The sequence below is a fragment of the Halichoerus grypus genome, chromosome X (assembly GCF_964656455.1).
Source record: "Halichoerus grypus chromosome X, mHalGry1.hap1.1, whole genome shotgun sequence".
Lineage (NCBI taxonomy): Eukaryota > Metazoa > Chordata > Mammalia > Carnivora > Phocidae > Halichoerus > Halichoerus grypus.
In genome coordinates, this window is record NC_135727.1 from 26,748,141 (window position 1) to 26,764,113 (window position 15,973).

The window sequence follows — 15,973 nt, forward strand, 5'->3', positions numbered from 1 at the left end:
TATTACTTCCCAGAGGCAGTTGCTGGGGAACTTGCCAAGTTGGAAATGCCTAGGAGATAAAGCAGAATTCCACTTGGGAGCCAGGGTAAAGAAGAGAGTCCTCTGCCGTATCCACCCTTTGTCTGCTGAAGAAATAGGTCAAATCTATAATCTATAATCTACACTCTACACTAGGAACATCTGAATCTTATAGAGTGGGTCTTCCCTCTTGAATTTTGGTAATAAGAATGATTTGCAAAATCCTATGGCTCATGTTCACAAAGTACTAAACTTGGTACAAAATTTCCTGAATCCAAATATTTGGTGGTATGTTTACAGGGGCAATGCATGTAATGATGACCTTCATATGAAAAAAAGATACCACTGATTATTAGATCATAGGCTGATTTGTTTTTCAAGGAATGAGGATGGGTTTGCCCTGACCCTTCCACAGGTCATACATGTGGCCAGTGAAGTAGCCAACACTCCCTAGGAGTGTACATGGGTTTGAACTCATAAACCCAATTCATTAGCACCACAATTTGGCCACTGAGCTATAACTGCCTGTAGACAGTTGCATCTGAGTCTCTAAGACTTTTCCTTTGGGCTGCCTATACAATAGCGAAGGAGCCTATTGAAAACTTACATTTTAGCCCTTCATGCAGCTTCTGTGACACCAATGAAGCAATTTTATTGCTTCTCTTTTCTGAATTAGCTGAGCAAAGAATCATGTGAAGGAAACTTCCCCTAAGTTCTCTTTGCTACAGAAACTGAGTTGGCAATCTCTTTAAAAACAAGGAGAAGTCTATGAGCCAGGGCCTGCAGTGGACAGAAATAAGACCTGACTGATGTATCATGTATCAAGAGAAGCCCTAGGGACTTCCAGAGACTAGTTTACTGACCAGTGAGACAAGCTGAATCACTTGTGCCTTTTAGCTGACTTTTGTCCCTTTCTTGAGTTCACACTTAATTTGTTCTCTAATTACAAAGTCGCCCCAGGGCTCCTGGGTGGCTCAGTCAGTTAAGCGTCAGACTCTTGATCTCAGCTCGGGTCTTGATCTCAGGGTCGTGAGTTCAAGCTCCATGTTGGGCTCCACACTGGATGTGGAGCCTACATAAAAAAATAAAATAAAAAATATGGGTAGCCCTTGACTTAAACAGTCGTATTATGCAAAACTCAGAACCTACAAAGCACACAACTATGAAATGGTTCTTTACTTTCCAAAAATCATTTATCATGAGATTGATTTTATTAACATTATAGTTACCAGTAATAATAACTAAATCACTGAATAGATATGATGATTAAATGAAATAACTGAATATAAAGCACCCAGAGCATCTAATCATAAAATAAGTTAGTTTCGTTCCATTTACATAGTGCATTATAGCATTTATTTTCCAGTCAGTAACAAATGCTACTTACTTACTACTACTTGAAGGGAAATTAAAACAAGAAAGAACAGAAGGAAGGAAAGGAGGAAGGGAAATGAAGAAAGGAGAAAAGAAGAAAATTAAAGCATTTTTGAAATTGTGATTCTAGAAAATAAAAAGGGAAGGAATATTGAATTTACCAAAATCCAATGTACATGTAACTTTTGCAGTGAGGTGATGAGGTTCTGTGTCTTCCTGTGCTCTTTTGAGTCCTCTCTTTAACATGGCCTTTGCTGGCACATTCTTTCACTATGTCTGGAGCAGAGCAAAGACAAAGAGACTGGCTCCTCTAGTATATTTTAAAGTAAGAATTCTCAAGCTTGAAAATGTATACCTCATTTTATGCTTCAAAATACCTCTGTAAATTTGCTTGCCATCCCTATACCATGATATATTAAAAAGAAACAGCAAATATTTCACCCTAATGTGCAGAAATTTTGTAGAAATCGTATGACTTCCTCTAGAGCAAGTGCAAGTTACGTGTATCATTTTCATGCACGATGATCTGTAGCCATTAGGAGAAAAATAATTATTTGGGTAATAGCTGTGGTTGCTTAAATGATCTCTTCTCTATTAAAAAAAATCAATTATTGTTTCTTAAATTTTCTCTATGTGGTCATTAATTCTCTATCTTGATTTATGAGACTTCTCTGAGTTAATTATATTTTGAAGACTTGTGGGGCTAAAATTTTGTATTACAGTAAATGTAAATCTTTCGGTTTCCTAAAATCGTTCAAGGACTTCATTTTAAAAAATGCATTTAAAGATATTTTATAATCATTTAATAAGATGCTCTAGTCTGATACATTTACACAAAATTGCCTCTTTAGGGCTGAATTTTCAAAAGCTGCCTGCCTAAAGTGATACAATGCACGTTGCCTTGAGCTTCCAGGTGGCCCCACACTGCCATCTGGTGGTTACTCGAGTGCTTTAACTTTTCAAATTTCCACCATTGCTCATTTCTATTCTTGTTCAAATGAATATACATGCTTGCTCTTTTTTTCTTCTTTACAATGATCTCTTTTAGGATCTCACAACCCATTAAAAAAAATACAAAGTCTCCAACTCTATTGTTTGGACTCAGAAGAAATGGCCCTTTTTCCTGCTGTAGCAGCACTGTGGGCGCTGGATGGACTCATAAGCATTATTTTTGAACAAACTGGTAATAATGCCCACCCAAAGTGAGAAAGCAGCCAAGTGAGAGCTAAATGGCGTTCTGGCAACACAACAGTTACATTCACGAGCTTTCTAATCACGTCATCCACATCCTTGCCATTGGCAGAAAGCTTTAAAACAGACCAGGGAGCTTTTGAGACCGCACTGCATCAGCAGCACCTAGGACAGAGTCGGGCAGTGGTTTTTTACTGCGGCGCGATGGATGAGACAGGGGAGAGAACACAATGGCAATGTGCTATACATGTTTGGCAAGGCACGCACAGCGACTGGAAAAGGCATGGCCCAGGCAGGCTGGTACTAGATAATGTGTGGGAGCCATATGGTGATTGTCCCTGGCCCGCATCACAGGTGACAGATGTCATTTGTTCGTGGCAAACTGACAGCAGAGACTGGAAAGGAGCTGAGAAATCTGACTTTGAGCATAGAGCTAATGCAAAGGCATTTTTCACCAGCTCCCTCAAGGTTCTGTTGGTTCTGCCTTGGTCAAGGAGGTGGTTCTCCCTTCGTGTCCTCATGCCAAGTCTCCTGCCTCTGTTCAGTGGCAGTTTCGGAGGTGCAGGTTGTCCCCAGATGATGAGGTGACAGGCTTCCCACACGCAGCTTGCAGCTTTGTATCCGCAAGGCAGGGTACTTGGTGGGAAAAAACAAAAAGGAGGAACAAACGAGCGAATAACTGCAGACTTCGACTTCACGGTACTGACATGCGATTCAGAATCAATAATTCTCAGAAGGCGGGGGGATATGCAGTTCCAAGAAATAGATTTAATACTAGAATATAATTTCATATTTAGAAGAGGGAAGTGCACATTATATACGCTTCTGTAATTCATATTCATAAATATTTATGTAATTTATGTTTAGAAAATGAAAAGATACCTATTGTTTTCATAACACAAACTTCAGAAAATAAGCTCAACTAAATCCTTTTGCTTGGTAAGGTAATTCTCAAGAAGGGAGGGATACAGCTTCCTTAGAGAGTTATATCAGAGTCTCCAGGGGTGAGCATTTTTTATTTTTATTAAAAGATGAGATTTAAATGCTTTTCAATTAGAAATAGGATTGAGTCCCCTGTAAAACAGTGTTCCTTTTATGTTTGTATTTGAGGTTAAAATAAGGTAAACCAGTATCAGTGAAATACCTAATCATATGTGAGGCATTATACCTCAACAAATAACTGTTTCTGAAATACAGATCAGTTTGGAGGAAAGGGGTTGCATATCCAGAGAATTCTTCACTTTTTAATGGCATGTTCCCCTAATATAGTTTAAAACATGAATTGCTTGTCAACTATACTCAAATTTTTTTAAAATGTCAACTATAGGGGCTCCTGGCTGGCTCAGTTGATAGAACGTGCAACTCTTAATCTCAAGGTTGTCGGTTCGAGCCCCATGTTGGGTATGGAAATTACTTAAAAATAAAATCTTAAAAAAATGTCAACTATACTCAAAAAATAAATAAAACACGAATTGCAGAGAAATAATTATAATATTTTATATACAAACTTTTGAGGAAGACTTTACGACTACGTGAAGCCAATAAATACTTTTTGGTGACTGTAACTCAGTATGTGGCATGCCCTCCCCTCCATTTACCTTCTTCTAATCCATCTCCACATGGATGCGACTCCACAAACAGTAACCCTTTTGGAATACTGACTTGATTGTTTCTCCCAGCTCTGCAAGACCCTGTCCTTCAACTTGGCTTTCAGTGGTTCCCTGTTGCCAGCATGTTTAAGTTCAGCCTCCTTAGCATGGCTTAGAAAGCCCAGCATGATCTGGACCCAGCCTACTTAAGTGGCCTCATCTCTTGCCATTCACCACCCCACCCCCAACACACATGCTCTGGCCACACAAAATTCCTCTCATTCTCTGAAAAGCCATGTTCTCTTTCTTATCCAGACCCTCAATGCTGTGCCCTCTGTCAGGAGCACTATCTCGCTCCCCGGCTCCCCCCACCTCCCTGCCTTCAAACCTGGCCAAAGCCCTAGTCATCCTTGAGATCTCAAGTTGGATGTTGCTTTCTCCAGGCAGCCTTTCCTGACCTCTTAAGTCTGGCTTAGCTATTCTTGGTCTGCTCCCATAAGCACCCTGTCCTTCCTCTGTCATAACACACTGCACACTGTGTTGTAATTGCTTGGTTGCTTGTCTTTCTTCTCCATAGACACCATTACTGCCCACTACTATATCCACTAGGGTCCACCTCAGTGCCTGGCACAGAGCAAGTGCTGGATAAATCTGTGCTGAATGGCTGAATGTGTTTCTTTAATCTCCTTTAATTTCCTCAGCTTCAGTGGTACGTACTATGCTATTTTTTGCCTTTGTCTCGTTTCAGTCTGTGATGCTTCTCTTACATAGCCAGCGGCGCTACATCTTTGAGTACGACCAGTCGGATTGTCTGCTCTCAGTCACCATGCCGAGTATGGTGCGCCACAGCCTACAAACCATGCTTTCAGTGGGCTACTACCGGAACATCTACACCCCGCCAGACAGTAGCACTTCTTTTATCCAAGACTACAGTCGGGACGGCCGACTGCTGCAGACCCTGCATCTGGGAACAGGGCGCAGAGTTTTATACAAATACACCAAGCAAGCCAGGCTGTCTGAGGTTCTCTATGATACCACTCAGGTCACATTAACATATGAAGAGTCTTCTGGAGTCATTAAGACAATACACCTGATGCACGACGGCTTCATTTGCACGATCAGATATAGGCAAACAGGTTTGTTGTGAAAGGGTGGCAGTGCGTACATCCACATCGGTCAGTATTTTCTTATGACATTTTTGCTGGCCACCGTGTGAAATAGAAGCATTGACCTGTAGACATCCAATCCCATAAACGTTCACTTTGGTTATTAAATTATCTTCCATTGAAATTAAAAACCTGTTATAGACTGCATGAAAGCTGATTCCTTAAAAACCTACCGCGCATTTCTCTGTCTCTGTCTCAGCTCTCAGAAAAGCTGAGCTCTAAGAACCTGATCCAACTGTGTGCTCCTTCCTAACTCATTACCAGATCTTCCCAGAGATGCAGCTGCAGGAGTTGAGCCTCCCTGAAACAAGCTCAAGCCCCATGTAACCTCTATAAGCCTCAGAGGATGGCAAAATATGTTCAAAAGTCAGAACTTTTGAATATATTTCATTCTTTGGGCTTAGCGTATCAAATGCCCAAAGTCAGTTACCTTAATGCTGGATTTTGTCAACAACTGACCTGCTGACTTTGTAGCACAGGTTAAACGAATTAAAAGTACTTTTGTCAGTGATTATAACAAGAAAGGATGTTGATAATATCAGTTTCATCACCCCAAGCCACTGGATGGGCTGTTACTTAAATAGTTCCTGTAATTAAATTACTCTATAACTATAGCATACAGTATTTTTTCGTATTTACTGACCACAGCTCTGAGAGTGTGTATCTATGAGATGATATGCCCGGGCGTGAAGTATCAGAGGTCAATCTCTAATATCTTATTTTGAATGTAAAAGCATCACTACTAAAGACCCTGACCCTAGATCCTTCTGGTTGCTCAACATTACCCATCTAACTCTGTTCTCATTGTTTTTATTTTGATTCCTCAGGACCTCTTATTGGACGCCAGATCTTCAGATTCAGCGAAGAAGGGCTGGTGAACGCTCGGTTTGACTACAGCTACAACAACTTCCGAGTTACCAGCATGCAAGCTGTGATCAACGAAACCCCTTTGCCCATAGATCTGTACCGATATGTTGATGTTTCCGGTAGAACAGAGCAGTTTGGAAAATTCAGTGTCATTAATTACGATTTAAATCAGGTCATAACCACTACGGTGATGAAGCACACCAAGATCTTCAGTGCCAACGGACAAGTTATTGAAGTCCAATATGAAATCCTAAAGGCTATTGCCTACTGGATGACTATTCAATATGATAATATGGGGCGTATGGTGATATGTGATATAAGAGTGGGAGTAGATGCCAACATAACGAGATACTTCTATGAATACGATGCCGATGGGCAACTTCAGACTGTTTCTGTAAATGACAAAACCCAGTGGCGTTATAGTTATGATCTGAATGGAAACATCAACCTCTTAAGCCATGGAAATAGTGCTCGTCTTACTCCTCTCCGATATGACCTCCGAGACCGCATCACCAGACTCGGAGAAATTCAGTATAAAATGGATGAAGATGGCTTTCTGAGGCAGAGGGGCAATGACATATTTGAATATAATTCTAATGGTCTGCTGCAGAAAGCCTACAATAAGGCTGCTGGCTGGACTGTGCAGTATTACTATGATGGGCTTGGGCGACGTGTCGCCAGTAAGTCCAGCCTAGGGCAGCACCTTCAGTTCTTTTATGCAGACCTGGCCAACCCCATAAGAGTTACTCATTTGTACAACCACACGAGCTCAGAGATTACATCCCTGTATTATGATCTCCAAGGTCACCTTATTGCCATGGAGCTAAGCAGTGGTGAAGAATATTATGTAGCTTGTGATAATATAGGCACCCCACTGGCTGTGTTCAGCAGTCGAGGTCAGGTGATAAAAGAGATATTGTACACGCCTTATGGAGATATCTATCATGACACTTACCCTGACTTTCAGGTCGTCATTGGTTTCCATGGAGGACTCTATGATTTGCTTACTAAATTAGTGCACCTGGGGCAAAGGGATTACGATGTTTTTGCTGGCAGGTGGACAACGCCTAATCATCACATATGGAAACAGTTGAACCTCCTTCCTAAACCATTCAACCTCTACTCCTTTGAAAATAACTACCCAGTTGGCAAAATTCAAGATGTTTCAAAGTATACCACAGGTATAAAACTTTACACTAAACTTGCAATAACTCCATGGTGTTTATCACATAATCTCAGTGCCTCTGTAAATATGCTTCCTCTTCCTGCCAGTTAACCCACAAGTTATTGTGCAGTCACTCTCTTCCTTAGTCTTCTAGAGGGAGCACAACTGTGCAAAGGGCATAAAACATGATGCTTCTGCATCCCAGGACACGTTTTCTTTCCTTTCAAGCTTTCTGTTTGTAGGTTTCACTGTTAAAAGCTTATACGAGGGGTGCCTGGGTGGTTCAGTCGGTTAAGCATCTGCCATCAGCTCAGGTCATGACCTCGAGGTCCTGGGAATGAGCCCCAGGTGGGGCTCTCTGCTCAGCAGGGAGTCTGCTTCCTCCCTCCCTCTTTCCCTGCTTGTGCTCGCTCTCTCTCAAATAAATAACATCCTTTTTTTAAAAAGCTTATACGAATAATTTCATAAAGGAAAAATTCAGGATTGTGTTCCATCAAATAAATCTAATATTACGGTCTGTGTGGCCTCAGTACCATTACCACATTAAGAGTTTCAGTGCTGTAAACTGAACCTATCTCTGTGATTATCCATGAATCAAAAGGTATCCCTGTAGAGAGAGGATCCTATGTTTTAGAGCAGGTGATAGAAGGGGGAGTTTTATCCCTAACTTCCCACTGGCTGAACATTTTGAAGGCAGGAGAGGTATCGTTCAAGCTTTCCACAAAGGTTGTAAAGTATGGGCTTCATCATTTTTTTTTTCTTTTATATTTTGTGCCTCACAGACATTGGAAGTTGGTTGGAGCTGTTTGGTTTCCAGTTACACAATGTTCTACCTGGATTTCCCAAACCAGAATTAGAAAATTTGGAATTAACTTATGAGCTTCTACAGCTTCAGACAAAAACTCAAGAGTGGGATCCTGGAAAGGTTTGTAAAAATTTTACCATCTCTGTTTATCTGAAAAAACAGACGAGCATCCAACACCATGAAATGGCATTAACATATATTTGCTTACTTATTTTTGAGTTATCTTGAATATTCACTGAAATGTCCACAGTTAATGAGGAGGTAGAAAAAAGCTTCCATGAGGAAAGGATCAGGGAATTGGAGCTTTTAGAAAAGACAAGACTAACGTGGGATTCGATGCCCTGCTGCAGTAGACAAACAGGAGGAACTAAACTTTTAAAATTCCGGAACGGGCTGCCAAGGGCAATTATGGATTCTGTATAGAGAAAACTGTTCACTGACAGACATAAAAACTTCAGATTTCCAACAGCGAAATAATTTAGGGTGTAGTGCATTAAAAAACATGGGAAGAACAGAATTAAATTATTCTGACAAAAAGTAGTAAGAGCAATGAAGTAAAAATAATAAATACTATAGGGATAGAGTCTCTGGGAAAATAGGAATACCAAACTATTCACAGTTCAGCAGGTAATTTCATCAAGAGTATGAGGTACAAATGAAAACAAAAAGTAACTTTTTCTTTCAATTGAAAGAAATGGAGGACTGTCTCTTTGCAAAAAAAAAAAAAATTACTTAAGCAAAATAAAACTGAAATTTGGATGGGAGGGCTTGAAATTTAAGTGTAAAAAATTAGGGGCACCTGGGTGGCTTAGTTGGTTAAGCATCTGCCTTCAGCTCAGGTCATGATCTTGGGGTCCTGGGATCGAGCCCCACGTCGGGCCCCCTGCTCAGCAGGGAGTCTGCTTCTCCCTCACCCTCTGCCCCTCGCACCCCCCCCCCCCGGCTCATGCTCTCTCTCTCTCAAATAAATAAAATCTTTTTAAAAAATTATAAGGGAAAGGCAAATCTAAATAGGTACTATAGGCTTATCCTGTTTTGTAAATACATATAATATATAAAAATAATTTTGTAATTAAAAAGTAATTAACAGTCCTTTTTATAATTAAAAGTCCTTTAAAAAAGTTAATCAAAATGTTGAAATTGCTGAAACTTTGTTGTGGATACTTGGAGGTTCATTATTCTCTTCTTTTTATTTCCTAGTATGTTTGAAAATGCCCATAATAAAAAGGGTTTTTTTTTAAGTCCACGTAAGAAGATCAGTGAACTTCTTGCTGATTTGCTGTAGTTATGTAGAAGGTTATAATCTGTTTAAAAGCAAGAATAAGGCCTTAAACCCTCTCTGCTCCTCACTGTGGCTAATGTATCACACCACGTACAGTAACAAACAGCTAGTGAGTATTAAATTGGTGAAGTTGAAATGTCTTTGTTTCGGGGGAGCTGGACCCACTTAACTTGAAGTGACTTCTAGTTCTGAGATTCTATGATACCAAATTTGAACATACTTCCTTATGTTTAACTCACCAAGACCTCAAGAAGTATATGCCAGGTGACCAAGTAACCTCTTAGTCTTGTCTTTGCCAAATCGCTGATGAAGAGATTCCAAATTTGGCTCCTTGTGAAATCACACACCAGCACGGTAAAGCAAGAAGGGACTTTTCACAATCACCAAGCATTTGCACTGTGCCTTTCTTCTTTCCTAGACTATTCTGGGTATTCAGTGTGAGCTCCAGAAACAGCTCAGGAATTTCATTTCCTTGGACCAACTTCCTATGACTCCCCGATATAATGATGGACGGTGCCTTGAAGGAGGGAAGCAACCAAGGTTTGCGGCTGTTCCTTCTGTTTTTGGAAAAGGTATAAAATTCGCCATCAAGGATGGCATAGTAACAGCTGATATTATAGGAGTAGCGAATGAAGATAGCAGGCGGCTTGCTGCCATTCTCAATAATGCTCATTACCTGGAAAACCTACATTTTACCATAGAGGGGAGGGACACTCACTACTTCATTAAGCTTGGGTCTCTGGAGGAAGACCTGGTGCTCATCGGTAACACTGGGGGGAGGCGGATTCTAGAGAATGGTGTCAATGTCACTGTGTCCCAGATGACTTCTGTGTTGAATGGGAGGACTAGACGGTTTGCAGATATCCAGCTCCAGCACGGGGCTCTGTGCTTCAACATCCGGTATGGGACAACTGTCGAAGAGGAAAAGAATCACGTGTTGGAGATTGCCAGACAACGTGCTGTTGCCCAGGCCTGGACTAAGGAACAAAGAAGACTGCAAGAAGGGGAGGAGGGTATTCGAGCATGGACAGAGGGAGAAAAGCAGCAGCTTTTGAGCACTGGGAGGGTACAAGGTTATGATGGGTATTTTGTTTTGTCTGTTGAGCAGTATTTAGAACTTTCTGACAGTGCCAACAATATTCACTTTATGAGACAGAGCGAAATAGGCAGGAGGTAACAAAAAAATTCTCTGCCTTTGCATCACCAAAGACTGCCTGTTTTTAAAACATAAAATGGTTTATTGTATTGGTTTTCTAGATCAGAACTCTGTATATGTAAATATGGAGGAAAAACATATCCAACTGCCTTTCAATGTGACGGAAGATGGTATTTTAATATTGTTTGTTTAAACTCTTTAAGAAATGACAGAGATTTTTAGTTCTTGTGTGGCAGTATTCAAAATAACACAAGTAAAAGAGCTAAAAAAAAAGTTTTCAGAAAGCACCACTTTAAATTTGTCAAGCCATGCATATGTTCAAATATAAAGGACCCAAGGTTCTCTATCTCTATTGTGACACGAAATTTCACGTTTAACTGTTGGCAGAACTTGTGGGCTATTTGAAAATGTGGTGCAATAGTATTCTGAACCTTGCTTTTCGAAAGACTGCCAGCCCTTTCACATTTCCCAGATCCATTATAGGAAACTTACAAACAAGTGTAAAATGTCCTCAGCCACCATCTCCCAGAGTCAGGACCCATTCGCCCTTCCTCCCTGATTATTCCTCCTTGCTTGTTAAAGTAAATGCCATGTTGTTGTGCTGTGTTTTGGCGTGTGGTGGCTGGGTTCTGCCTACCACGCCTCCCTATGGGTGTGGTAACAGGACTGAATTACCACTATTTGCTTGTGTGTACACGATACCAAGGCAGCTGGCCAGTGTAACTTCTCCCACAACCTGTTTTGACTACTTTTTTTTTTTTTGGGTTACCAAATTGTAAGCATAGCTTTTATTAACCTGGGTAGGAATTTCTCATTTATATATAGGGTGTGTTTTTGGTCATAGTTTCACCTTAGTGATTCTGTATTGATACACTAATCCAGTGGTGTTGTGCACACGGAAGGTAATTTACTACAAATGATTCTGGTACAAAAAAATAAAAGAGACTTTAGCAGGCATACGTGCCTGGAATACCAATAAATACGTTCACTACTACTGCAGAAATTCACAAGAGCCAAAACCTTTATAAAAACAGACCTAGTACTAAGACGAAAGGAAAGTACTAAAGGGAAGACCAAACCAAACATTACAGTAGTTGCTGCCACATTGACTCATCCCACTTAGATTTATCTTTCAAATGTACAATTCTGTATTGAACATCTCCCAGCCACAGTCAGGAAATTTAATTAAACGAACCCTTTCCAATCTAAAACATTTCAACTCATTATAGAGAGGCAGACTGTTTTTTTACTAAAATAATTTATATGGTTAGTTATTTTGGTTCTCTGTCTTTACCCATTTATTTTTATTTAATCATCTGTCCTGCCTGGGAAAATAACTATTTTCCAGGAAAGCTTATTTTGTTCCATGATCAGTTAAACTTTGGAAAAAGATCAGGATTAGTGGTAATATCAGCTGCAGTTTCTCAATCTTTATGAATCCTGTAGTAAAAAGAAGTCCCTTGGTGAGCTGCGAGATTTGTGCCCAGTGACAAAGAGACAGTTTGTAAAAACGCTGTGTAATTGTAAGTTACCACAAATGAAAATACATGACAGCACAATGTGGCCTGTTGAAAATTCCCCTGAGCCAGCTTCAGCACCTTTCATCACTGGGTCTGCACATTCGCTATGTCTGAAGGAGAATTTATGATGGAATGTTACAGTTTGGATTCTTTCCAGCTACTACCTAAATGCAGTGTGGGGTCATTGCCTTGCTTTGTGATGACAGTCTTCTTTGAAAATATGCAAAGTCAGAATTCAGGCTCCTGTTAAGGTTTTTAAAGAGTCTGATTTCTTACTCCACCAAGTGGAAGGACAGAAAGGCAAGGACCTGCAGACAGCAGGGGAGGGTGGATCCAAACATTTCATTTTCAAAAACTTCACATTGGGATTACCACATTCTTACGCATGTATTCCGAGAGAAAGAGAAAGAGAGAGAGAGAAAGAGAGAGAATTCATGATGAACTCCTCTCTCTTTTTAACTGGAAGCACACCAGCTCAAGAGATTACTGATAGAGACTACAATCATATTACTGTGTTGTTTTTTTCCCCCTGAATCAGGCCTGTGTTAGTGGTACAGTATTTATTCAGCACGGGATTCTAAAATTATGAACAAACTTGTTGAAAATTTGAATACCTCCACACCAGCCTAAAAATGGACCTTAAGTTCCTAGAAACTCTGAAGTTCTTTTAAATCAATGGAAAAATAATTTGCGAACTGTATATAGAGAGTGCATTCATAAATGTGATGATGTATTTTATCACTAATCCAAGATGTCAATATTAGAGTCTATTTTGCTTATATTTTAAGCGATTATTATACTTTTTTGCAATTCACTGATGATGTATCATTTTCAAACTGCTTTAAATATCCATTAGGAACAAATATTTGAAGCTTTTACTTAATAGTGATTACCTTGAACTGTGCATTTCTAGTTTGTAATACATATTTATTTAGTTTGTGCCTTTAGTTTCTTAAAGTTGTATTATATTCAGGAAATGCACTTTTTATCACTTATAGCTGTGGTTTTAATACTGCCTTGAACTATTATTTTTCTCTTTACCACTTCCAAAGTTTTTGGGAGGAAAGAGAAAAAAACCCAAAAGGTTAGCACCAATGAACAGTAAATCTAAGAGAAACATTTTGGCATTTCTTAATAAGAACGTGGAGATATTGGGTACATCGTTCAGCTGAATACAAGGAATGCCTTCATAGATTTGCAATTCTGAAGTTTAACTTAATGAAAGAACAATTTGTTTGCATTTCCTGATGAAAGTAAATGTATCTTAAAGAGAAATATTTGAATTTCTCATACCCAGAGCACAGGCAGCTGACACTGCATAACCACACACCATTCAAGCACTTTCGAATGAGAGCACGCTAGTTGGGGCTCTCATGAAGAACATTCTGGGCTGGAGGCAGGGAATACTCTGTGGTTGTTTCTTTTTCCTAGTTAGGCCCATTTTACTTGTGCTGTTTTGTTTTATTTTGTTTCGTTTTGTTTTTACTCTTGCACTACGGTCTAGAGATCCAAATGAACTGCAAAGTTTGCAGCTTAACAGACATTTAATTACATTTATTTTTAGTTGTCATTCTAATCATTATTGATTAGAAGCATGACTCCTGAAGGAAAGGGAAATAAAGCCCAATTCATCCTAATTTCTAGCAAAACACTCACCATATAAATAGGCATATGTTTTATTTTTAACCCAGCAAAATACTGTATAAAATAAGCGTGTCCTTTACTGTCAATTTATCTAGAAGATCTATAATATATAGACTATATATATATAATATAATATATATACAACATAGCCAAATGTATAAAAACTTGACAATGTATAATTTGGAATTCACAGGCTAACTACATAGAGAGGTATAAAATTGAATGATAATTTTTCTAAGACTTTTCTTTTTCATAACTGTTGACACAGTTTCAAGCATTCTATCATGTTGTTCCTACTCTGTTTTTTTCTTTCCTTTTTTTTAAATCTATTTTTAACCAGACCAGGCCCCACTGTAATATCACCTGAGAGAGTCAGGGCGAAGTTTTTACATTTATAAAGATACATTCCTGTAAGGGCAATTGTAATGGAAGCAAAAGTATAGGAATCAAGTATTGAAAGACACTCTTTGGAAGAGACTGGAGTGTATTCTAGCTTGTGGAAAGACAGAAGGCTACAGATTGGATGCGACATTCTTGTTTTCTTGGAGGAACTCACATACACGTAGCTGACCTGACTAGTACTTCAGATCTCAGACTGCTCTTCCACAGCCTTCTGTAAGGTTCTTTATTCTGCAAAGGAAAAAACAAAAACAAAAAAAACCAAAAAAACAAAAAAGACCAAAAAAACAAAAAAAAAAACCAAAAAACAAAAAAGCAAAACAAAAAAACAGAAAACAACAAACAACAAAAAAGAATTCAACCACAAAATAGTGACTGTTATTTCAGTGTGTCCTTCACGTGAAAGCTATTAAGGACCAAACCTACTACTGTGTGTATGAAGAAATTACTTCCTAAACAGTAACTGAAAATAGTTAGTTAAACTTGCTGTGGATTTTGTCTTGGCAGTTGTCATCTTACATTATTTGTCAAAGGAAATGTGTTTGGCAGTTAAAAATCTTTCCTTAGATTTAGTGGTGGACTTTAACCTCTTAAATAAATGTTAGTATATCAGATTGTGTCCTTGAAAATATTTTACTTGTATGAATCATGACAATGTCTAAATCTTTACTCTTCTTCTGGCAAAAGCATCGGTAAGAAAGAAGGTGAAAAAGAGAAGTATAGCCTTTACGTCAGAAAAATATTCTTTTTAGCTGCTTACTTTCTCATGAACAGTAAAGATGTTTACAGTGTATGCCATTTTCAGTTTCTATATAACAACAGTTAGAGGTTCTAATCATACTGAAAATTGTGTTATGATGGCGTGAGCCATGTTGCTAGGAAACAATAGGTTCCAATTTTGTATTCCTGCTCTCACTCCTGTGCTGAAAAGTGACTGGATACTGTACAGGTTCATGTTCTCTGGCTGCAGTTAAATGGTCTTTTGCATTTTGCTCTGGCTTTCAGGCCAGAAGCATGCATTTTTCTACAAGAGCATCACAACAACATGCTGTAAATATTTAAAGTTCAACATTATGTGTCGATATTTGAAAGAAAAAAGTACTTTGAATATTTCATTTTTAAAAAATAAAATTGCAAATGAACACTGCGTCCCGTTTTATTCATGCGCCAAACTGCATTCTTGAGTCTGTCTGGTCACCTGACAATTGAAAAGTAGCTCCCTAACAGAGAACAGTAAAACTGCATCATCTTGAAAATGAAGGTGCAGAAATCAAAAAGGCACTAATCCTAAGCAGATGTCTCTTCATTTTTATTTTTCGTACAAATAGGATCTCTGACACAAATGACCATTTAATAAAAAAAGAAGAGTAGCTTTTGCAAGTTTAAATGCCTCTAGGCTATTATTTTAAAAAGGTTTCTTTCTCTTGTCGATGCCTTTCTGAGCAATGGAAAGAAAATGAAGAATTGCAAAACGGGTGGGGGAGAGCTAGGAGAGCAGAACACGCAGATGCATTGGCAAAAAAGCGAATGGGGGAGAGAAGCAGTCAGGAAACACTAAAAAACAACAGCTCGCACGTCCCGGGCAGTTCCAATGGCCATTTGGCACTTATTTTTCACGAGAACATATTTACGAGTGACACTGGGAAAGCAGGCCAATAGAGCTTGCAAAATTCAACTTGATAGTAATGGGCACCCATTGTCCAAACAACCTGTTTGTTTCTGAAACTTGCTTGGAATCCTGGAATTTACATCACCCTTAAATGCCCTGCTGCCTTTTTATTCAGTGATATATCCAGT

General features: G+C 39.1%; 1 protein-coding gene across 3 annotated transcripts in view; it reads left to right on the forward strand.

Annotated features, from left to right (window-relative positions):
* The window catches only part of TENM1 (teneurin transmembrane protein 1), a 774,784-nt gene extending 763,763 nt beyond the window's left edge, over positions 1-11,021 (forward strand). For all 3 annotated transcript variants that reach the window (XM_078065077.1, XM_078065079.1, XM_078065078.1), the window contains 4 exons: positions 4,921-5,308; positions 6,166-7,386; positions 8,153-8,295; positions 9,876-11,021. In XM_078065077.1, coding sequence (XP_077921203.1) covers positions 4,921-5,308; positions 6,166-7,386; positions 8,153-8,295; positions 9,876-10,634 — 2,511 coding nt within the window. In that variant the 3' untranslated portion in view covers positions 10,635-11,021. The remainder of the gene's footprint in view (positions 1-4,920; positions 5,309-6,165; positions 7,387-8,152; positions 8,296-9,875) is intronic.
* The last annotated feature ends 4,952 nt before the right edge of the window (positions 11,022-15,973 follow it).